This window comes from Apis laboriosa, unplaced genomic scaffold, assembly GCF_014066325.1.
Source record: "Apis laboriosa isolate Shangri-la unplaced genomic scaffold, ASM1406632v1 scaffold64_cov150, whole genome shotgun sequence".
Taxonomy (NCBI): Eukaryota; Metazoa; Arthropoda; class Insecta; order Hymenoptera; family Apidae; genus Apis; species Apis laboriosa.
Window position 1 is genome coordinate 840,330 of NW_025224011.1, and position 23,803 is coordinate 864,132.

The 23,803-nt window shown below is 23.5% G+C and overlaps 1 protein-coding gene across 5 annotated transcripts; it reads right to left on the reverse strand.

Moving 5' to 3' along the window:
• Positions 1 to 391: 391 nt before the first annotated feature.
• On the reverse strand, positions 392 to 23,543 carry LOC122718595 (DENN domain-containing protein 5A). 5 transcript variants are annotated; one of them, XM_043943761.1, is made up of 21 exons: positions 23,271 to 23,543; positions 9,843 to 9,952; positions 8,876 to 9,096; positions 7,872 to 8,066; positions 7,026 to 7,497; positions 6,565 to 6,701; positions 6,301 to 6,488; positions 5,915 to 6,090; positions 5,626 to 5,837; positions 5,339 to 5,545; positions 4,901 to 5,072; positions 4,556 to 4,826; positions 4,417 to 4,452; positions 3,652 to 3,759; positions 2,911 to 3,160; positions 2,443 to 2,710; positions 2,060 to 2,366; positions 1,693 to 1,869; positions 1,373 to 1,583; positions 1,085 to 1,300; positions 392 to 984 (listed from the first exon to the last, which is right to left on the reverse strand). In XM_043943761.1, exons 1-20 carry the CDS (start codon positions 23,386 to 23,388, stop codon positions 1,111 to 1,113), a joined length of 4,026 nt encoding a protein of 1,341 aa, XP_043799696.1. In that variant the 5' UTR covers positions 23,389 to 23,543; the 3' UTR covers positions 392 to 984; positions 1,085 to 1,110. The 5 variants fall into 5 exon arrangements, with proteins under 5 accessions (XP_043799696.1, XP_043799695.1, XP_043799697.1 ...); XM_043943760.1 differs by having other exon boundaries at positions 4,901 to 5,075; XM_043943762.1 differs by lacking the exon at positions 4,417 to 4,452 and having other exon boundaries at positions 4,901 to 5,075.
• Between the last annotated feature and the right edge of the window lie 260 nt (positions 23,544 to 23,803).

A 23,803-nucleotide genomic window follows, 5' to 3' on the forward strand; every position in this document is an offset into this window, starting at 1 on the left:
TTTTATAAGCAATGAAATATAAATTGCGTTAACACTAAAAATTAAATAGATAATTATTTTATTCTAAAAAAAATTTCAAAATTTTTGTTAGTTTAAAATTTATATTGAATTAAAAATTATGAAAAATAAAAATTTTCGATTTGTTTTAATAATAAAATAGACAGAGTATTAAACAACTATAAGAGCGTGTCTGTCCACAAATATATATGAACAACATATTGAAATTGGAAAAAATTTTAAACTGATCATTTTTCATGATCAATTATTTTATATTAAAAAGATTATAATAATAAAATAAATATATAATAATAAAATAAAAGATTGTAAAAAATTTAAAACAAAAACATTCAACTATTTTTTATTCTAATATTTGTTGATGAAATTATTTTTTATTAATCATTTTGATTAAAATAATAAATAATAGAACGTATAAAATTAATACTTATTTTGTCAAACAAAATATTAGTTATTGTGATATATATTGTGTGCACGCTTTTAAATATTTTAAACATTCTACTCACAAAAACTATAAAAAAACTAAAAGAAATCTAGATATTTAATGATGATAATACTAATAGTAATAACTAATAGGATCACATCTTTGGTACGCGATAAGTCAGTTTCAACAAACTTATTGTTATCTAGCTTCTCTACCAAGTAACTACGGCAAGATGGGCGAAATTATTAAATTATTTATCTTTGCACTGAACTCTTACTGTTATTAATATTATCAACTTTCAGAGCAGGACAAAATCTTTGTTTCCATTATTACTTATATATCAACTTTCTGTCAAACAATTTTATCTAAAAAACGACTATTTTACATCAGCATAACAGTCTTCATTTGCATTATTAAATTTCTCTTACATTCTTAATAATAATGTTTTAGAAAGTTCCTCATTTCTTCAATATCGTAACATTTATCTCTTTTCACCTTGCATTATTTAGAATTTTGTAAATTGTGCCATTTCAAAGAAATATATCCTATAAAAATCATAATGAATTTGAAGCTATCTTAATTATTTAAAAAAAGATTAATTTTTAATCTAAAATCCATAATATTAAATTAAGCATATAAACTTACCTAATTATTGGAATGTTTATGATAAATTAACATATACTAGAAATTCCATGAGTTAAACTCTTTTCAAGAACAATATGAAATTCACTTAGAGGTTCAAGAATATGAACGAGGAAATTTAATAATGTAGAATTTCTTAAAAAAGAAGTTTCTTCATACATATCCGCAGTAGAACGTGCTTCGCTCATTGGTCGAAGCATAGAATGAAGAAGCTGCTCTCTAAATCAAAAAAAGTAAGAATTAAATTCATAGAAATGTATCCGACATTAAGTTATTAAAATTATAATTTACCTTGCTGCTAAACATATAAATAATTGAAATTTTCCATCTTTACCAAGAGTCTGACTAAACATATTAATTTGATCAATTAGATGACAATAACATCTTAAAGTTGCAAATCTTTGATTATTTTCTGCATGAATTCGTCTATCTCTATTAAGCCTCTGTGAATATTCGTCCATTTGTTCCAACAAAGAAATTTCAAAATTTTCTTTTACACGTACTAAAATAGATGAAAAAGTTCATTATTTTATTCATTTCATAATCAAAAGTTTTATATTTTTAATAAATTATTTTTAATATTTTAAAAATAATAGAAAATAACAACGTACAGAGATAATCCCAAACATAAAAGTTTTTCCCAAATATCCTTTGATTTTTAAATCCAAATAAAAATATTTGTTCTAATGACGGTACAAGACCACTTTCTCCACAAAGTAGAGCAGTTAAAGAACCATCTTGACATTCTCTTCTATAATGAAATTTGACAATTGCATTTACAGACTCTCCTATAAAATTATATAAATTTTTAACATTTTTATTATAATTTATAATTTTCTTATACTTTTTATGTTTCTTATACTTTATATGTTATAATAAATTTATTGTAATATATTATGTATATATAATTAATTATATTTTAAATTGATATGAGATAAATATTTCTTTGAATTAGAATAATATTTTATTGATATTTACCCAACATATGTTGCAATTCAACTTGAGATAATATAGGACGTCTAGGTATGCTAGGAGATCTACATCTTGGTGGTGTTGAACATGATTCAACCAATTCTTCAATATTACGTGGTACCAGGGCGCCTACTAATAATCTTTCGGTAGATCCATCATCAATACCTTTTCCAAGCCATCTACCACAAGGAAATTTAAATGTATGTCCTGTAACTTCATTTCTTATTACGACGTATTCTACCATCCATTTAGGTGAAAGACCGGTATTGTCATGTCCTATACGTAATGTGGAAAGCACACCCAAATTTTTATGCTAAAATAAAAATTATAAAATTATTTATTTGCAATATAGTGCTTAACATGAATTATTAATGCATAAGAACACATACATGAAATACAAATTCCAATGCACCCTTTGGTATTGGAACTGGATTTGTTTCACAAAGTGTGCCAGAAATAGCAATCCAGCTATTTGCTGAAGTAGTAGCTGCGCTAGCTTTTCGACTAGGAAATATAACGACCCTGTATGGTAATTTTGTAGTTGGATAATTATTTGTAAAACAAAAATAATCAACTGCGTTTAATGTTAAAAGATGATATAAGAATTGTTCCTTCTCTTCTTCACAACGCAAAAATGCTGAACGTTTATATTGACTTCTAAAAATAAAACAATAATATATATATCTTTCAAAAATAAAAAAATATATAACAAATATTTAATTCCATTTGCATATATTACAATATATTTACAATATTGCTAAAATTTTTATTTATATATAAACGAAACTAATCAATTTCTTAATATTACAATAAACGTATAGATTATACATATAAGTATTTTTTTTAAGCTCATTTACCTTAACAATCTATTATCTGATAATAAGGTTCTTAAATGGCGAGAAAGAAATTTTTTTTCAAGTGCTAATCGAACCCAGGCTCTGGCATATCCAATATGCGTTTTAATATCAGTCATTGCTTGTACATTTCGAATATCAAAAAGTAAAGAAAGTTGTTCAGGACCGACTTTTTTATCTCCAGGGGATTTATGCTTATCCGTGCCTCGTGTTGGTGAATCGATCTCTAATGCCAAATTCGGTAGATCTGTTACTGTTAACAAAATCCAATAAACAATAATTTTAGATAGATAAAATAATAAATTTATACTATTATAAAAATATTTCAAACAGTACATGCATATAATTCCATGCTTTAGACAAAGACAAAATAAAACTGAACTTTAAGCATTTTAAATAAAAAATTTATTTTAATTTTTGATTATTTGTTGCCAATTTGCAATTACAATTTCCATGCTAATTATACAAATTTTATTTTTCAATTGCATATCATTCATCAATAAACAAATCAAAAAAAAAAAATAAATAACATTCATATCTACAAAATTTGTATGTATGAATATCTATTAAAAATTTTTTTATACCATTTAAAATATCAATGTCAAATCATGCGATTTATTGACATTTACGATGATTATTAAATATAAATATAAAAGTAATATATGTTAAAAAAATCTAATTGAATATTATTATTTGGCATATTTGGAATATAATTAATTGGCAAGCCAACATTACGCGGCTTACCATTAAAATTCTCCTTGATATAAGAAGCAATTTCAAAAATATTTTTGCCCTTTAAGGATGAAATTAAACGCTCCGGTAATCCAAAAAATTTATTTGGTGATTTCTTGGCTATTTACAACACAGAAAAATAAAACAGAAATAAAAATTGAAGAAAAATAACTGAAAAGAATTATTGTATATTTTAAACAAAATCACAATTCAAAAGATAATATTTCTTAATTAAATAGAATTGTTTTCTATTTTATTATAATATTAAAAAGATATGTTATTAATTTATATCAATATCAATAGTTTGGCACTTTGATATTTTATTCATTTTTGAGTTGTATATAATATATTTAATAAAAAAAATCTAAATCTGAACAAGTTTTTTTTTATATAAATAAAATTAATTGAATAAATTTAAATAAATAAACAAAAAAATAAATTTAATAAAAATATAAATAATTTAATTTCATCATAAATTGTTTTTATAAAATGTTTCAAAAAATTGTTTTTATAAAATTTTATATATTGTTTTAAATTATATTTTATAATAAAATAATATACTTCAAACATGATTGTTGATAGAATCAATAATTTAGAAAATAGTAGCCAAACATATCGCTGATATAATATATGCAATATTAGCGAAAACATATAGAATCAAATAAATAATTATTTATAAATAATGTGTCACTTACAACTAATACAGTGCAGAGTATCTACGTATGAGAAACTATCTCTACTTTTAACACTTTATTTGAAATAAAATAAGACACGTACAATCGAATCGCTTCCGCTCCACGCACCACGATAACGCTGCATTTCCAAATGTTATGAAGTTTAGTGAATATATTTTCCATAATAGAGTAAGACTGTATAAAGAAATCTTAATAAAATATAACAATTAATTTTAACTTACCAGGACAAAGAAAGTTAGAATCTAGAGGTTTATTCGGATCGTTACATTCTTCTACTTTTAATGCTTGATACATGGTAAGATGCGACCAAAGAGCACTTTTCCCCTGTTTGTTTTGCAATCCATGACTCCAAACTCGTTCTAAAAGATCACAGAGACTAGCGACTAATGTATTTTCTTCGACATCCGATAAAGATTCACCTCCATGACCTAATGCAACCGCTTCAGAACCCATTTTTTCAACTAACATTCTTTTTGTTTTTGATTTACAATCCTTTAAATAAGAAAGATGTTGATATTATTTTTTAATAATAAATTTACTTTATTTTTATTTTTTCGTAAATATACCTTGAGCAATTTTTCAACAAATGTCCAATTTGCTTGTGCTATTAATGCTGGACTCATATCCGCGGATAATTTAGTTTGAGGTCGAGGTGATTGAGTTTCTTGAGGTACCTGATTCTTTCCATTTGATTCTATGGATTTCATTTTATATTTCCATTGAGTTTGACCTCTTCGACTACTATTATAAAGAGAAAATTAAAATCAATAATTGAAATATAAATTACAAAATATATATTTTTGAAATAAAAAATAAAATTTAATTAACAAAATTGGAATAATGATTTATTTTTAAAATGTAATGTTACAATTTGAGATATATATTCTTACCGAAGTATGCTACGCATGAAGCAGGAAATAAAATAATAAATGTTAATGTTTTTTTTAAGTTAATAGCTTATAATTAATAATGCTTAAAAATGTATTTGTAAATCAAATATTTACCTTTGAGCTGGTTCTTTATTTAAAGCAACACTATCTAATAAAGGAAAACTTCGGAAATATGCTGCTCTATGAGGAAGAATTTCAGTAGGTGGATTTGTTTCAAAATCAACATTTGTTAATCTTTGTTCCAATATTTTTTGTGATTCTTCGATACTTGTACAAGATTCATAGCGTGTAGATCGTATAATACCTTCCCCAATTTTTTTTCTATAATTAAAAAAATTGTTTAAATTAAATTATTTAGATATGAAATATTTAAATAATATAAAAAATATTTATTTTTTTACCTTAAAAAAGAAATTCTTTGATCAAAAACTCGTATGTTAAAATCAAGCTCACTCCATGTTGACATAACTTTGCTATCAACAAGAGATGCAAACATTTGCGTTTCTAAAAATCTTGATAAAAATGGTAAATGCTGCGTGGGTTGATCGGATAAAAATGTAGCTTTATCAAAAACATGCATACTATCCCTATTATTCAACCATTCATCTTTATCCTATAACAATCGATTTTCTTTTTTCAAATACAGACTTATTGCAAAAGATAAATCATATACAAAAAATTGTTTCATACTTGACTTGGCTGAATAACAAAATGCTCGTAACTAGAAAAAATCTGTACAAAACGGTTCAAAAAAATTTCCCTAATAGCGTTATTAAACATAAGCGTCTCTTGGTATTCTTCTTGAGGCGAAAGTACTCGTTCTTTCACGTTGTCTTCCACTGAATCAATATCTTCTACATTTACTCCTAAAAAAAATTAATAATAAATAAAAATAATAATACTATTGATTTTCTGCAATTAAATATATTATGTTTATATTATAAAAATTATTAATTTATTTAAGTCTTTTATTATTAATATATTTATTAATAATTTTTACTTTTTTAGAAAAATATAAATAAAAGATTTATATAAATTTAAATAAAATTTATAATTGAAAAATAAAAAATCTTTACCCGTTCTTTTAACAATATCTACTATCCTTTGTAAAGTGTCTGATTGTGCTGTTGGTTCCGATCGATCCCAATCTAAAACATCATGTAAAGAATGTTTTCTGCGAGGAAGATGAAATCCAGAACCAGGAAGTGTCAGACTACTAGTCATGATGTCACCATTATAATGATTTATGACCATATTATCAGTCCTGAAAAAATATTTCAATATTAAAAATCTCGATGAAAACAAGTATTAGAAAAAAAAAAAAAACATTTTTTACTTACTTTCCCGTGAGTGGTACTTTGTACTTGTTTAAGAGAGTTCTAATCTCGTCAATAAATTGCATTTTATAAGGAAATACAGGTAATTCTTCTGGAAATTGGCTACTTTGCTTATCTATATCTACATAACAAAGATTCGCCTGTAATTAAAAAATTAATTGTAAATTAATTTTGTATATTAAAAATTTTAATATAAAATAATATAATCAAATTCAAATAAATTAGAGGCTTTTTTTTTCTCTTAACTTGGATTAAAAAATCAAAAAGGTCATATATATAATGATTACATATAAAAAGAATAAGTTTTTAAAATTTCTATTTCAATTAAATTAATTTCTATTTCAATAATTGACAATTCTGATTTTTTTTTAATGAAAGAAATTTGATTTTTTACTTAATTTTAAAATTCATATATCACAAAATGATGAAAATTTCGGAATTGTTAGGAAGTGCTAAATACTTACTTCGCTGGCAATTTTCAATACACCACCCTCACTTTGCGCGTGTAAACCCATTATAAACGGTACTGGTGCGTCCAAGAAATGATATAGACTGGCAGGCAATATCGGCACGTACACATGTTGCCAGGAAAATGGGAATAGAAGCGCCGTTATGCACTCAGATACCACCATCAGCTTGTGAAAATCCGAACTCCTGAGCAAAACTTGATTCTCTAATAGGACGCACGTGAATAATTGGATCACGCAGTCCGCGCCAAGCCATGTGAACATATCTTTCAGAGGATAATCTAACATCGGTAACTCTTGCGATGGCGTCGGTTGATGGATAACCAGCTCTAAAGGCGATTTAGCTGGTTCATCGTTGGGAACGAAAAACTTTAACGACTTTCCAGGCAATGGTACCGGCACATTGTACAACAGATTGTATACATAGGATTCTAAACTAAGACCAGGTCCTGGATGTCTAGGAACACATCTACAAAAATAAATATTTGATTAATTTTGAAGAAAAAAAAAAGCTAAAATAGTTAAAAAATTATAATTCTAAAATACTATCTTTGACATCTTAAGAAATATTTCAATTTAAATTTCATCTTAAAATTATTTTAAAATAATTGATAATTAAATGTTTAAAACTAATTAATATATATAAAAACTATAATATATAAATTTAAATTTTGAAAAAATTTATTCAAAAGTTAAAATTTTCAATTTAAAAATTTAATTGAAAAGTAGATACTACTTTAAAATACTTCTTTCAAGAAAATTCTTTATCAAGAATCTTTTATATTATTAAACCAGGTAAAAATGCTGGAACATTATAAGATGGTAATCTAGATCTTTACTTACTTGTAGAGATTAGTGAGGAACGTTTTCGCGGCATGAAGGTAAGGTTGCTGGCATAGCAAGGATATCGATTTAGTCACTAGCAACTTGTCTTTGGTGGAGTCGTAGTAGCCTAACGCAGCACTTGGTGAATGTGCTGATAGCTTGAAATGCCGTGGCAACGATCGCGTGTTATGTCCGTCCTGGCCTTTCCTTGCCCTGCAAACGCATTTACATGTATTAAATTTTCACGCATATTCTTCTTATTAATTTTCATATAATTTCAAATTAAATTTTTTTCGCTATTTTATGTTGAATTAATCATCTTGAAATAATATAGAGTATTCAAAGAAAATTATATCGAAAATTATTCGTTTAATCCCTAATTTCGATGAATATGTCCAACTTAAATTCAAAATTGAAGTACTTTAGCAAATTACACAACTTTTCAAGATTATAAATTCTTTATTCAATAGAATTATGTTTTTCTTTTATCTGTATCATATTAATATCATTTGAATTTATCTTCTATGATAAGTTTCAGATAAAAATATCATGTCTTATAAAGATATTATAAAGTAAAATTATTTATCGTTTGCAACAACTATTCAAGTAGGTATTACAGAATAGAACAGAAAGGAAAAACTGAAATAGAACGACGATTACATGTATAAAGAAGATAATACTATGTAGTCCAATAAATCAATAATAATAATGCCTGTTCGATTATTCGGACAGAATTATTTCCAATAAAAGAACTTGTAATTACATCTCCAGATTATACGTTTAGCATTTAAAAGTTATACAAGATATTATATATATTATCGATAAAATTTTCCAATTATCTTATCTGATATAAAATTGCAAATTTTTTTTCAAATCTCTATTACTATTATATCTGAAAATTACAATTGCTTTCACATTTTGTAAATATAAAATATAAAGAAAGAATAATTGCATGATTCTATTATTCTCAATCATAATAGGATTAACTATATTCGGAAAAATAAGCAACGCAAAAAACTCACGTTGGTGGTGTACCGTTTTGGCCGCTGCTAAGTTCCGTGATGTGCATCGCTTGAAGGGTTTGCATAGCTGCACATATCTTTCGATTTCTGCACTCCTCGTAGAAGACAAGGCTGAACCCGTAAGTTCTGTGTCCGTCCTCTTTCGTGAGCACGAATGAATGGAACGTTGGCTCCACCGAATGTTTCTGTGTTCGAAATTTCAGGCCACTCGGTAGACAGAGCTGCAAGATTGAATATCTTATGAACACCCGTTGCACACAACGCCTTTTCATTTCTGTTACCGCTCTTTCCATCATTTTTTCTTTCTCTCTCTCTCTTTTTTTTTTTTTTTTTTGCTATCCGCAACTGGGACGCGCTAACCTATGTATACAACGTCAGTGATCGCGAACAGTGTGGACCCAGTTTACTGCATGTAAGTTATGTCGAGTATATTGCACTTTTAATTTTACGTCCCAGTAATTCTATTAAAACTTGTTGGAAAGTATTTCTTTCTTTTCCTGTATTCATTTGTGTGTTATTCAAAAGAAACTACTTTAGGAAGAATTGACTTTAATATATGGTAAGTGCTTTTAAATTTGCCGCCTACAAAATTTGAAATTAAGTCAAATAAGATTATCGAATAATAATATGTAAATTTGATATCAATGAATTGTATTACAATATACTTTTGGCAAACTGTTTCAACAAATAATCTAAATTTATAATTACATAACAATAAATTTATGTATAATGATTTATATATAGAATCTAGATTTAATATGCTTGAAAATATATTATATTGTAAGAAAGTTTTTACATCTAATTTTCGTATTTATTGTTTTATATATTTTGCTCAAATTTAAAAGAAAAGAGAAAAAAAAAGAAAGAGAGAGTTCGGTGAGAAATTTAATTTAAAATTATTGTAAGATATTAAAAATATATATTTTTAAAATAATCATAATTTATAAAAAAATAAAATTTAGTATACCATGCAGACAGCGTGTTCGTCGAAAGGATTCCATGGAACAGAATCTGGATAGTGTCCCAATACTTTACTTTTATATGCTCGGTCTAGAGGTGTACATTGTAAAGAATCACCTGAAACAGAAAACATTTACAATTATTAATATGTAATATATATACGCAATTATAGTTATAGTTTTTAACAAAAAAATCTTAATTTTATTATTATTTTATTGAATTTTAGAAAAAATTTTTTTATTAGCTAGTATAAAAATTAAATGCATTATCTTTGTGAACTTAGATATTTATAATCACAACACGTTTAGTAAATGATGAGTAATACTTGTTAACGTTAAGTGAGACCGTGACCTTTTAACCAAATACTTAAACGCGTTCTTTGTGTCATATACATATGTATAAAAGTCTTCTTAATTAATCTTCGAATCTTTAAAGACAAGGGATTTAAATTTATATTTGAATTTTTTTAACACTCTTTAAAATCTCTTCGTAGAATTTTTTTATTAAATTATACAATTTAAATTAATGTATGAATAATTTATATTATAAAAAGGTATACATATAAAATTAATTTTATAAAAAAAATTTCAACTTAATAAGTTATCATTACTTTTGTAATCAATTGTATATTTTTAATTATATTTTTAATCTCTAACATCTACATTTTTAATACAATATTTTCAAATTCCTTTAACATTTTTAATCCAACTACTTGAAAGAAAACCTTTTCAAGGAAGTATCATTACAACGGAGTAACTAGTCCAAATTTCTCATAGTAAGAGAAACGTTCAAGTCGGTCAAACTTTTCTTACTAGAAAAGTGACATTCACACACATTTCAAAAAAAAAAACATACAAACATATATAGAATGAAAAAAAAAAAAAGGAAAAAAAAAAATTCCAAGTTTAAAAAAGAGTTTTTACAGGAATTTAGTCCAGTTGGCTTGATTTGTCTATTGTTCTAAGTCCAAAATAGTTTAAGTATATCTTAACTTGCAACTTACAACTTCTAAAACGAGTAATAGATGAAGAAAAAAAGAAAAAGAAAGAAAAGAGACATACAGAGCCTTCTTTCTTTTCTGAAAAAAATTAAAATCTCACTACGGCAACGTCGACAACTTGTTATTGAACGTGGTACATATTTCAGAGCAGCTCGACCTGAATGAGTCTGTTAAAAGTCTTGGCGATGTTCCAGTTGTTTCGTGTACCACGAACACAACGGCACCCTTGTGCAGGGTTAATCGTTCATGATCGAACAGTCATCCAAAGAGATGATAATATATATGTGTGTGTATGGATTCGTTAAGTAAAAATTTGATTATACAACATAATTCATGATCAATGGAAGTATTTATGTTAAATTAAATTAACAGATTAACACAAAATTTGAATATTTTTGTATCTTTATTATAATTTTATATGTAATTTTTATAATTTATTAGATTATAAAAATTATATATATATGTTTTATTATTTATTATATATGTTTTATTATATTTATAATATAATAAAACATCATATATTATAAGTCTATTGTTTTTAAGAATAAAATATTTGATAATTATTTACAAGATATAATATTATTAGTAATAATTTAAATAATGATCTCTATGTTTTTAAAATCAATATTCTAATTTTATAAATACATACATAATTGAAACAATTTTAATTTTAAAGATACATATATATATAATTCAAAATTTATTTTAAATCTTAAATAATTCTTAAATGAAATTTAAAGAAACATTTTAAAATATATAAAAAATAACAAACAATAGAAAAGAATTACAAATATTTATATAATAATTTCATTTAAATGGTTTTTTATCAAAAAGATGTGTTTTCCTAAAGTCGCATATTTATTGATAGTTTCATCATTATATTTTCAATCATTACACATTTGGAAATTTAATATTGATAATAAAATTTATTATCCTTATATGTAATTGAAGTTCATAATAGCAATTCATTAATTTTTCTCATATAAATCTTTTTTCAAATAATAGAAATTCAAAGTTAGATATGTGAATTAAATTAACAAAAGTTCAATTAATTAGGTATTAACGAAAATTTCGTTCTAATAAATAGAGTTCTATTACATATATAAATTTATGAAAATTAATAGTTTCGTGTTAATTACACAAGTTCTCAAAGATAAAATATGCCTCGTTTCAATTCAATTCAATGCAATAGGTAACATAGAATAGATTATTAAAAAATCACCGTTATTGGAATACATAAATATTATAAGTTTTCGACATGTAATATGTAAGGATACTTGACCAAATATTCATTATTTTATATATATATATATATAAACATATTGATTTCTATATTACAATTATAATAAAAAAATGTGGAGATATAATTACTATTAAAAATTACAGAATTTCTTAACAAGATCGTTCGATTCCAATTTATCTTTATCAAAATGATAATTTCAATTTTCTTTACAATGTAATAGAGTAATATTGCTTGGGGTAATCAGACGATCACATTTACCGATTCGAGGAACCAGCCAAAGATTAAGTCCACTCGGTGATTTTAATTGCCGCTATCAACTGTTCTACGGACTAATCTCCGCTTGGAAATTCCGTGAACAAAATAACGACGATAATTCAATAGACCGTGCAATTTGGCAATCACCGTGTTCAAACTGTGTTTCGATGAATATTTCTTTCTTTCTTTTTTCCTTCTTTTTTGTTTCAATCGAAACATCGATGATTGATAGAATTCTTCCATTGTATTATTTTAAATACTGATATGGCACTCATGATGGATAATATGAAAAATATTCATATATTTAAAATATATTAATATAAATTATTTTATTTTATTCATTTTTTTATTAATTCAATAAAGTATGTATGTCTTATTGACAGAAAATTGTAATAAATATTAAAAATTTTTAATATTTTATATTTTAGTGCTTACATTATAAAATAATCTGATTTTTATGTCTTTCATTTTTGGCATATTTCGATTTTGTTATAGATTATGTATGTCACAAGCATATTTCTATTTATATTATTCCAAATTTTCTATATTATTCAGAAATATAGAAAAAGAACTTAGAAAAAAATTCCGAAGAAAATAGAAAAATTAAGAAATACATCCATATCTAATAGTTAGAATAATGATAACACTAATGTTTTCTACAAGTGTATATTGCTGCAAGATTAAGAAAATAAATTCGTGTTAATTATCGCGAAAATTATATTACCTAAATAGGAGAAAATAAAAGTAAAAAGTGAAAAAATAGGTCGATGCTTAAACAATAGCAAAAATGTTACACAATGCTTAGCCATCACCAATGCCTTAAGAAACGTTGATGAATAAAAAGGAAATCAAATATTACCTTAAGTGGCGTTCCCTCTTTCCCAGGGCTAAAGAGGGACTTTTGTCATCGTTCAAGAGGTGTTACATTACTGTGCTATCGCTTAGATTACAGTTAATACAATTCCTGGTTGGAAGAGAAAGCACCTACGCGTTTTCTATGCGATGTACACCGCACGTTATGCACTTCTGTCATCAGTGAGCTTAATTGACCGAAGAAAATTGTATAGCGATTGCTTAGTTAAACGATGGGTGCTGTCGGTGTCCTCGAACATGCACGAAATTTCTTTCGATTTTATCAGGACGAACTGCTATTCTTGCATGAGAAGAATTTTTTTTTATTCATTCTTTTTCTGTTTTTTTTTTTTTTTTTATAAAAAATCCTGAAAATGTTTTCCAAGATTTTTTTATTTTTTTTTTGCAATTTCTGATATGATTTTTAAAACTCTAATATTTTTAATATTTTTAAATTTTTTATATATGTGAAAATAATTAAAGAATCTTTGATTTTTATTAAATTATTAATCATTTAAATATTTTTTATAAAAAGAAATATTTTTATATTATATTATTATCGTTACGATATTTTCTATTATTGTTCGAGTGGCGAAATCCTATTTTGACTATTCATAAATATTATTTGTAAAATGTTTATAATCAAGTATGGAAAAGTGAAGGAATTTCGCTTGTGTTTCTGGCACAATCGTCACGGATGAAGTCGTATAACTTAATTATTGTCGAGAAAAAAAAGAAAATTACTTTGATTAATATTCTTGCTTTCATCTTTGACTTTAACTCCAATCAATATAACAGTTTATTATTATACATTTCAATGATTGTATAAAATTCTATATGATTTCTTACTTTCCTTAAATTTGTCAAGATTTAAAACTTTCTTAATAAAATTTTTAAATAAATAATTTGATAATACAGAGGAATTTTATTACAACTTTTTTAAACATTCTGTTTTGATTGGGAAAAATTAATAAATATATGCTATAAAATATTCAAAAATTTTTATCATAAATGAATAATAAAATTCTATTATTAAAATTAATTAAATTAATTAATTAAATACTATTATAAAATTTAAAAAAAAAATTTTGTGATTAGCTTACATAAGGTTTTATATATATAATAATTAAGAACGTAATATCTCGTGATCGATATAATAATATTTGATATTAAACTTGTATAATACTTCATTAAAAAAAATAAGTTAAATACGCATCATTAATTATTCATAATAATATGGCAGATAGATATCTAATTTCATTAATATATATAGAACCAAATGAGAAAATCAAAGATTCTGTTACAACCATGTATGTATAAAACCGCAATATTATTGTAAACAAGTTAAAAAATTATTATGAATATAACAATAATTCAAAGAAAACATATTTTTATAATATGTATAATAAACATATTTTTATATGTAGAAAAAAAAAACAATTAATTGAGCAGTGAAACAATTAATTAAATGGTTTTAGGCAGTGAAAAGTTAAGACACTTAATTATTTATTTATTTTTACTTAAAAAAAAATTGCAAAATGAAGAAAAAAACAAGAAAGCAAAAGGAATAAAATTCGTCTAAAAGAGGGAAAGTAAAACCACTTCGCTTTGTTTAATTCTTCAGTGGATGGTACATGTAACACTTTCTTAAAAAGTTTATTTATTTCACTCGTTATGCAAGTTCAAAAAGCGGCAACTGTTTCTCAGGTAATTGTTCAAAATCTTATTAAAACTTCTCTCATAAATATTACGTTATTGAATAACAAAATAACACTTATCTTTTTTTAATTTTTTTAGATAACTAAATAAACAATTTTAAAAAGAAACATTATAAAAATATTAAATATATTCTTATCAAATAATTCCTATTCTTAAATAATGTATTTTATTTTTAATAAAATATTTTAATAAAATAAGAAAAACAAATAATTATTTTAATTTTAATTAAAATTAATCTTTTTAGAATAGAATGCAAAAAAATTCATTATGTATAGTGCATAAGTGATGTAATTAATTTTTTTTATAAATGATACATAATATTACAGAAATTTAATCAATCATAATGGCTACTTTATATTATTAATCTTATAATAATACAAAGTAATATAATATTTATTATCAATTATTGTAATATAACATATAATAAATTACAATAAACATGGTAACATGTCTACCATGATGAGAAGATCAAGCTACAAAAGTATAGTTACAAATGCATGCACAATACATCAGCAAAGATGAAAGGCAGGAAGAAAGAAAGATTATAGCCGAAGAGGGTAACGAAAAACGAGCATTAAACGTTAGATGTGCCCCTATAGTGCAGAAAGTATTGATTCGAGGGTATGTTACACGCGTGAGATCCTGTATAACAACTATTATCCATGAACACAAAGGGTATATCTTGAATGATTCGAAATTTTGTCAAATAAGTATTTCATCAAGTGATGGAATTCTTATGAAAATTCTTCACTGGTCACTTTTGCTATTCATATTTGTAAAAAAAAAAAATATAATAATAATAATAATAATTGCAAAAAAATTTTTTGAAACATATAACATTATAAAATTAAATAACGATTAAAATGCATTTTTTACAATGTTAAAAATTATTGAAAAGTTGAATGTCATTTAGCCTTTCTTTGTTCTTTTTCATGCCATTCACTTTTTGTCACGCTCTTTTTGAATACAACAGCAATTCCGTTTCCATTAACCCTGTTTCTGTTTCTTTCATCTCTTTCTTTTGAACAATTTTGCAAATATTTATATACTTCGGGCTAATGAACTTGTACAATTTATAAATATATATACAATTATAATATGAAATGGAAAATGATCTTTAATTTCACTTCTTATTAATTATATTAGATATCTAATTAATTTTTTAAATATTCATTTTTAATGCAATAAAAATAATTCATTTCATTTTTATTCCTCTTAGTATCCTCTTTTCAATGAATACCATGAATTAGAAGACATCACATTTAAATTTAATTTATATTTACATGTGTTTTTGTCAATTTAATATAATAAAATTAATCATAATTGTTCTTTTTTTTCGTCATTTTAGATTTTCAATATGAATGGTTCAATAGTTAAGCAACTACATGACAATCGATAAACTAATGAAAGAGTTAATCTATTTCTCATCGATATTCTAGTTTTTTTCAAACTATAGTATTACTAAAAATATTTTTTTAAACTGGAATATTTTTTTAAACTTTATTATTGGATGATTCACTTTTCATAATAACGTAGTAAAAATAAAAATAAAATAACAATTTTAATCTCAACTCGAGAGATAAATCATATCTAATAACTTGATGTGTTTAATACTTCATAGACAAAATATCTTCTCTTATATCAATAAATTATAATTTGTATAGATATCTTTAATCAAGAATAAATATTTTAAAACGTATAAAAATTATTGCTCGCGCAGCTCATATATGGACTACACTATTTCGCTTTGCAACCATGCTTCCGCCCTTTAAATGCGTACTTAAATGATGTGGATCCCCTTTACGCACAAATGACCCCGTATATGATGACGTCATCACTTACGCAAGTAAGAAAAGATAGGAAAATATTTGAAAAATGCAAATGATTTATTTTCCGTGGTGTGTTCAATATGTTAAAGACAGATATTAGATCATTAGTCATATAATTAATGTAATCCATTTTTATTGATGCTACTTATGACAGTAACAATACCGTATTGTTATAAAAGTAAACATGATTGTAAAAGTTGAACAAATAACGATTGGAATGCTTTGTATATCAATAGAAAGATAATCAAATGATTACTATCTTACAAATGTGTATATAAATTTCATTGATACACGTGATCTATATTTTATATAAATGTGTTTTTCCATAATTAACATCAATCATCGTTTATTTATTTGATAACTTATATCTTATACTGTTTACCGGAAGTAAGATTCTTATAAACGGAATAACTGTTACTCTATTTCATCAAAAAATAAAAATAAAGTATCATGTTATCAACATTATAATATAAATAATTCTTTTATATATAACCAGATATTTTTCCATTTGATATTAATGTTTTAAAAATTTTAAATATTTCTAACATATTAGAAATATTAACTTTAGCAGTTATATCTAATAAGCTAAAAGGAAAACTTTGAATGAATTCTATTAAATAATAAAAATTAATTTTAAAAAATTAATTCCCTACATGTATTATTGGTATCCATTCATATCGAATCCTAAAAACCAACATTCTCAAAATCAATCATATTAAATGCTATAAATATTATCACGAGTTAATTCAAAACGATCCAGAAAATTTGTGAACAAGATAAACAAGAATAAAAATATACACGAATCATGCAAATTCATCTTATTTCACGAAAAAAAATGTGTGCGTACTGAATACTTTTTTTTTATTTTTTATGAAAAAAAAAAGATAACAATCGAAAAGAAATACCATAATATATTAGAATTATTTATGATATCAATTTTAAAAGAAATAGAGTAAGTAATACTTTTATTTAATACAAAATTTCTATCGTACTTTCTCCTATTTATTATTTCTAACGTTATTCTCATTTTAATTGATACTAAACAATTTTCACTGTATCTAAATTTACCAGTGATAATCACAATCGAAAAAAATCATAATAAAAATTTTTAAAATTGATTCAATAATTTTCTAAATATTTGAAAAACATGTGAAAATATTCGTATATATAACATTCATTATGAATGTGTTCATTATAAAAATGTAACTAAAAATTGAAAATAATATAATTTTTGTTTATCAATAATAAAATTTATGATAATGATCCTTATAAAATATGATATATAAATTTTTCAGATGATCTCATTCATTTTTTATTATTTCTAATAAAGTGATAATTTTATTGAAAATTTTTTCTTTTTTATCATTCATTTCTTATATGTTTTCAATATTCATATTGAAAATATATTTCATATTTTTTTGTACATTTTTATCTTTGTACATTTTTATCTTTCATAATAGTGCTTTAAAATTTACTTTCCAATAAATATTGATAATGCAAATATTGCTAATGGTTATCAATAAAATATCGCATAATTTATTATTTTAGATATTCATACGAACAATTTAATTATTATATCTTTAATAACTTTAGAATATGTAGATTTTTTTTTAAAAAATATAAATAATTGCAAATTAGAATTCAATTAAGAAAAGTTGTTTTTCCAGCTTATTATGATCCCTTGGCAAGCATCGTTTGTTATAGCTAGTCAGACTTGTTCAATAGCTGAACTTTCCAAGGGACTGAATCGATCGAATCATCTCCCTATACCAACATATTAAATTGACGAATGGGTGAGTCCGAAAATACTTGCTGCTTCTATTGAAAGTTATGAGAGTCTATTATAACGAAAGCTATCCAAACCAAAAATGTAACAAACTCATAAATAGCAATTGTTTTGTTCGATTCGATCCATTTTTTAAAACAAATCCAATCATTCATTGTTTAAAATCATATAAAAATTTTTTATATATAAAAATATAAATGCTTTTTAATATTTATATCTATAAAACATAATTTCAATAATATATATTAATATATCATAATATATCATAATATATATTAATATCATATAATATATATATATATATATATATATATATATTTAACAATTATATATATAATAGATATAATTGTTTAAAATTGAAAACTATAAAAAAAAATATATTTTAAGAAATAAATTATTTTATTCTATATTATTATCTTCAAACAAAAAAGTAAAAATATATTAGTAAATTAGAGATATTTGAATATATTTGATATATTTAAATTTTATCAATCAAATCGATTAACTAACTAGATAATATTCGATATCATATTGGTAATAAGTCATTAAATTTTATTTGCAAATGTTCTTATATCCTGATTAATTTCGTTATTCTTAAAGGTGCTCATGATACATTCCAACATCTGTTGCAGCTGCTCTCAACGTGCAGTATCTTTAGAATTTCTCCCTATTTCTTTGTCGCATCGCGCTTTCCTCATATCCTTCTTTAGAAAAATTCGAAGAAACTATTGCAATGAAATATATCACACGAAAAGCCGCTCTTCATATTCTTATTTTTTTAAATAAATTTTTTTAAATAAGATTATTTACAAGTCCAAATTTTTTTTCTTTAAAAATTTCAATTCACTATTATTATATTATTCATTTAAATATATATTATATTAAACTTAGATTCATCCACCAAGTTTTATAATTTGTCCTAATTAATATAATTAGTTTCTCGTCATATCAAACTCATTTTCAATAAAAAAAAATTGTTATTGTTAATTTATTCGATTTCGATAAGATAAGTTATCGAAAATCATTTGAAATCTGAAAATTAAATAGATATCATCAGCAATTTTTTCATAATGAGAATATTTATTTTATATGACTAAATACTAATTAAATATCGAAATACTAACTAAATATCGAATGGTCGAAGTCGAAGGTTATATAATATAATTCAACGAAAGCAGGAATTATCTCCTTCTTGTTATTATTGTTCACAATTAAGCTTTGTTCATTGTGGAGAATATTCTGGGGCACATCAGAATTACATTTCAATTTATAGACTATGTATATTTTATAAGCGAATTGTCAGTAAAATTGCAAATTGTTTTTCATTTTATATCATATTTCTTTTAATTTACACAGATAAAAAATTCAAACGCATACATCATTCTTTTATCTTTTTTGGATAAGATTACAATATCTATTTCTTTTTTTATATAAAAGTATTCAATAAATAAAAAAACTTGAAAATTAAATACTTAATTTTAAAAAAATTAACTATTATTAAAACAAAAGTAATTTACTTTTGATTCTTAAATTTTGAATTTTAATATATAATAATTAATAGAAAATTAGTATTGGAAAATTTAAATTTACAAATTTTTAAATAAAAAATAAAAATAAATTTAAGATTTTATTATATTAAATTAAATCTTTTTATTATCCTAATTATGTATTATTAACAGCTAATTATTCAAGTAATTATTTTTAATTAAATTGTATTGATATTATTTGATATTCATTAGAAAATTAAATAATAGAATATTGTATAATGTTAAAAATGATAATAAGTTACAATATCGAGGTTGCAACATTGATGCAGTAGCAATAATAATATTCTGTATTTATACAAATTGGCAAAATGTACACACGTGTTGCACTTAACAGCCGTAGAAATTCATAGCGAAACAAGTGTCGTAACATAATATCAGCCACTTTCATTGACTAATGCGTGAGTTTTCAGGATTGAGTTACGACCAGCACATCTGATCACCTTGAAAATCTAACAATATTACATATTAAATTCTTCGAAAAAGCTGGCACAATTAAATAAGAATGATATTTGATTTTTTTTTTTTGCAAAATGATTTCGAGTACGATTAAAGATTTAAAAATATCCATCATTTAATTCTAAAAATAAAATATTAAATTATTTAAGAATTTTGTTTTATTGATTTTTAATTGAATATTTTTAAAGGAATTTAATAAACAATAAAATAAAGTAATATAATTTAAATTTTATTCCTGACGATTATCAATCTAACGAATAAGATATATATAAATTATATAATAAGTTATTATTCTTAAAATTTTCATGTTTTGTATTTTATTGATAATATATAATAACATATATTTTTTCTTTAATTTATTGGAATATTATCAAGAGCATAAAAAAATTGTGTAAATAATTTAAAAAAAAACCGTAATAAAACGATTTTCAATTTTATTCTATGATTTCCAATCAATTTAATCACAATTTTTCATTTCAAATATATATTTTCACATACTTTATATTTATTACCATATAGAAAACCAATTTTTTATTTTTAAATAATTGAAACGAAATTGCACATGACGAAAAATAAACATGGCCGTGAAACGTTAAATAAGCAAAATAAGCAGCGCACGAAGTTCGTATAAGTTACGTAAATAAACACAAGAAACTGCAGCCAATTGCTAAAACTAGACAAGTGGTTGTCACCGATATGTTCATCTTTTAATATAAATTTTTTTCAATGGCAATATGCTGCTATGTAATAAAACGATCTTTTGTATGATTTTTTGAAAAAAATCATTTGAACAAAAAAAGCATGTTTCTTCTCAAGAAGATTCGTTGCTTACTGTCCTTATTGTTCGCATTTTGAACAGTTTTGCGCAGCTAAGTATTGCCAACCGTCAGTCGACGAATAGATAATCAAATATTCAACAAAGTTTATTATACTAGTAATTGCATTTTCAATGATACTAATCCTCTTTTTATCATATTGTAACTAATCACATATGTAACAATATACAAAAACATTCTATGGAAAATATTGAATGATATTTAAATAAACAAAATTATTAGTTAAATTTATGTATATCGATAATATAATGTATAGATTTAACGAAATATGAATTTGTTAATTAACGAAATATAAAAATTTATTCGAAATAATATTAAAAATAAACTAATAATTTGAAATAACAAATTATTTTAATTACTTTATTATTATTATTTTAAAAATATAATAGAAAGCAAATAACTCATATATTTTGCATTAAAATTAAATAAATTATTTTGAAATAATTTTTTATATAAATTGATTGATTTAAATAAAATAATAAATGATACTGTTGTGTAAAAACTATGAGAAAATCTGTATTTCTCAACTATAAGAGAATAAAATTATATTTAAAAAATTATTTCGAGAAACATTCATCTAAATAAAAAATAAAATAAAAAATATCAGTTTAGCAAAATAATAAAATAATTTTTAAAGAAATAATACTTAATCTATATTTTATCAAAATTTTTATTATTTATATTACTTGTAAAATATTTGAATTAAAAAACATTGAATTGAACATTTGAACTGGAAAATATATTTTGAACGAAATAAATTGTATAAATTAAAATATTATAAAATATAAATTTCTATACAAAATAGAAAAAATATTACTTCATTATTGTTTTTTACAAACAAACGAGTTATTGATTATTCCATATATAATATTTATTCTAATATAAAAATATTATATTCTGATTGAATTATTTGATAAAAATTTTTATTATATAAATAATTTGAAAAATATTTTCTCGTTCTTCGTAATGTATTTCGTAAATAAATTAATAAGAAAAAAAATATTTGCCAAAAATATCTAACAATTATATTATTTTAATAACAATAATTTTTGTTAATAATAATATAATAAATTATTGCATTCAATATTTTACGATTTTCATGCAATATATTTAATTATAAAAAGTATGACAAACATCCTTCATAGATTAAAAATAAATGATTGAAAATATTGATTTAAGTGGCATTAAAAAATATAAAATTAAAAATATACACAATGAACTTGATTATCGAGTATTTAGAATTCTATTAAATGCGGCTTCCATTTATGTTATTAACTTAATGAGATTATACGATTTATTTGACATTGATGGTTACTTGTTTTTGAAAACATATCAAGAAAAATAAAATAATTATTCATAAAAATATTGCTACAAAAAATATAATTCATATAAATATTCAATGAATATCATTTTTTATATTTTATCGAGAAGAAACTTATAATATATTCGGATAATTTGTCAAGTATAAAGCGATATATTTATTTTGTAAGAGGTGCAATGGCATCGATTGAAATTCACGTGTCAATCACGTGCAAATAAAACAAATAGCTATACAATTTATGCACTACATAAATTATTAGCTATTATTATTAGAGAAACTAATCTTATAATCAGTTACAAAAAAAAGTTGATAAATTGATAATGAGAAAATAATAAAGAATAATATATCTTTTTAAATTTTTGAATACAATCATAAATAACTAGTACAATTTATTAGTTTGAGATATATTATCTATTGCGCAACATAATGATTTCGAAAATTGCAACAGTAGCAAAGTCTTCTTATTAGAATATGAAAACTATTCAAGATTTATAACAGTGATTTAATTTATTAAAAATTGAATAAATAATAAATGATCATTTTAACGAATCTGCATATTTTATTTAAGATATACGAGAAAAAAAAACTTACCGAAATACTTATCTGGCTCTAAGCCAGAATCTTTGTCCAGTCCACATATGACAAAATAATCCGCGAACCTCTGTGGATGTTGCTCTGGTCCGCGCATTATTCCCAGACTTCCGTTCATTTTATCCAGAAGAAAAGGCTCACCTCCGCAATACACGAAGCAGCCTCACGAAAACGATTTCCACATTATGAACCTCCACGAAACTGTCATTTCACGCGAGAGCGAAACAACAGCTGATGTTGACGCGTACAGAACGTAACGCACAACTCCGTGGAGTGCGGACCTTTCGCCGCGAATAATTGATCTTTATTTTACAACATGAACTTGCTTACGAGTCGTTATATTCATATAGTTGGCGCTAAAAATTGGCGCGTAATTTTAAATTATGAAATTCTTTTAAACTTAAAAAAAGAATATTAAATAAATAATATTATTAATATTTACTTTATTCATGAAAATTAAGCAATAAAATTAAGCAATAAATTTAATTTTTATATAATATTTTATATAATATTTATTATTTAATTATCAAATT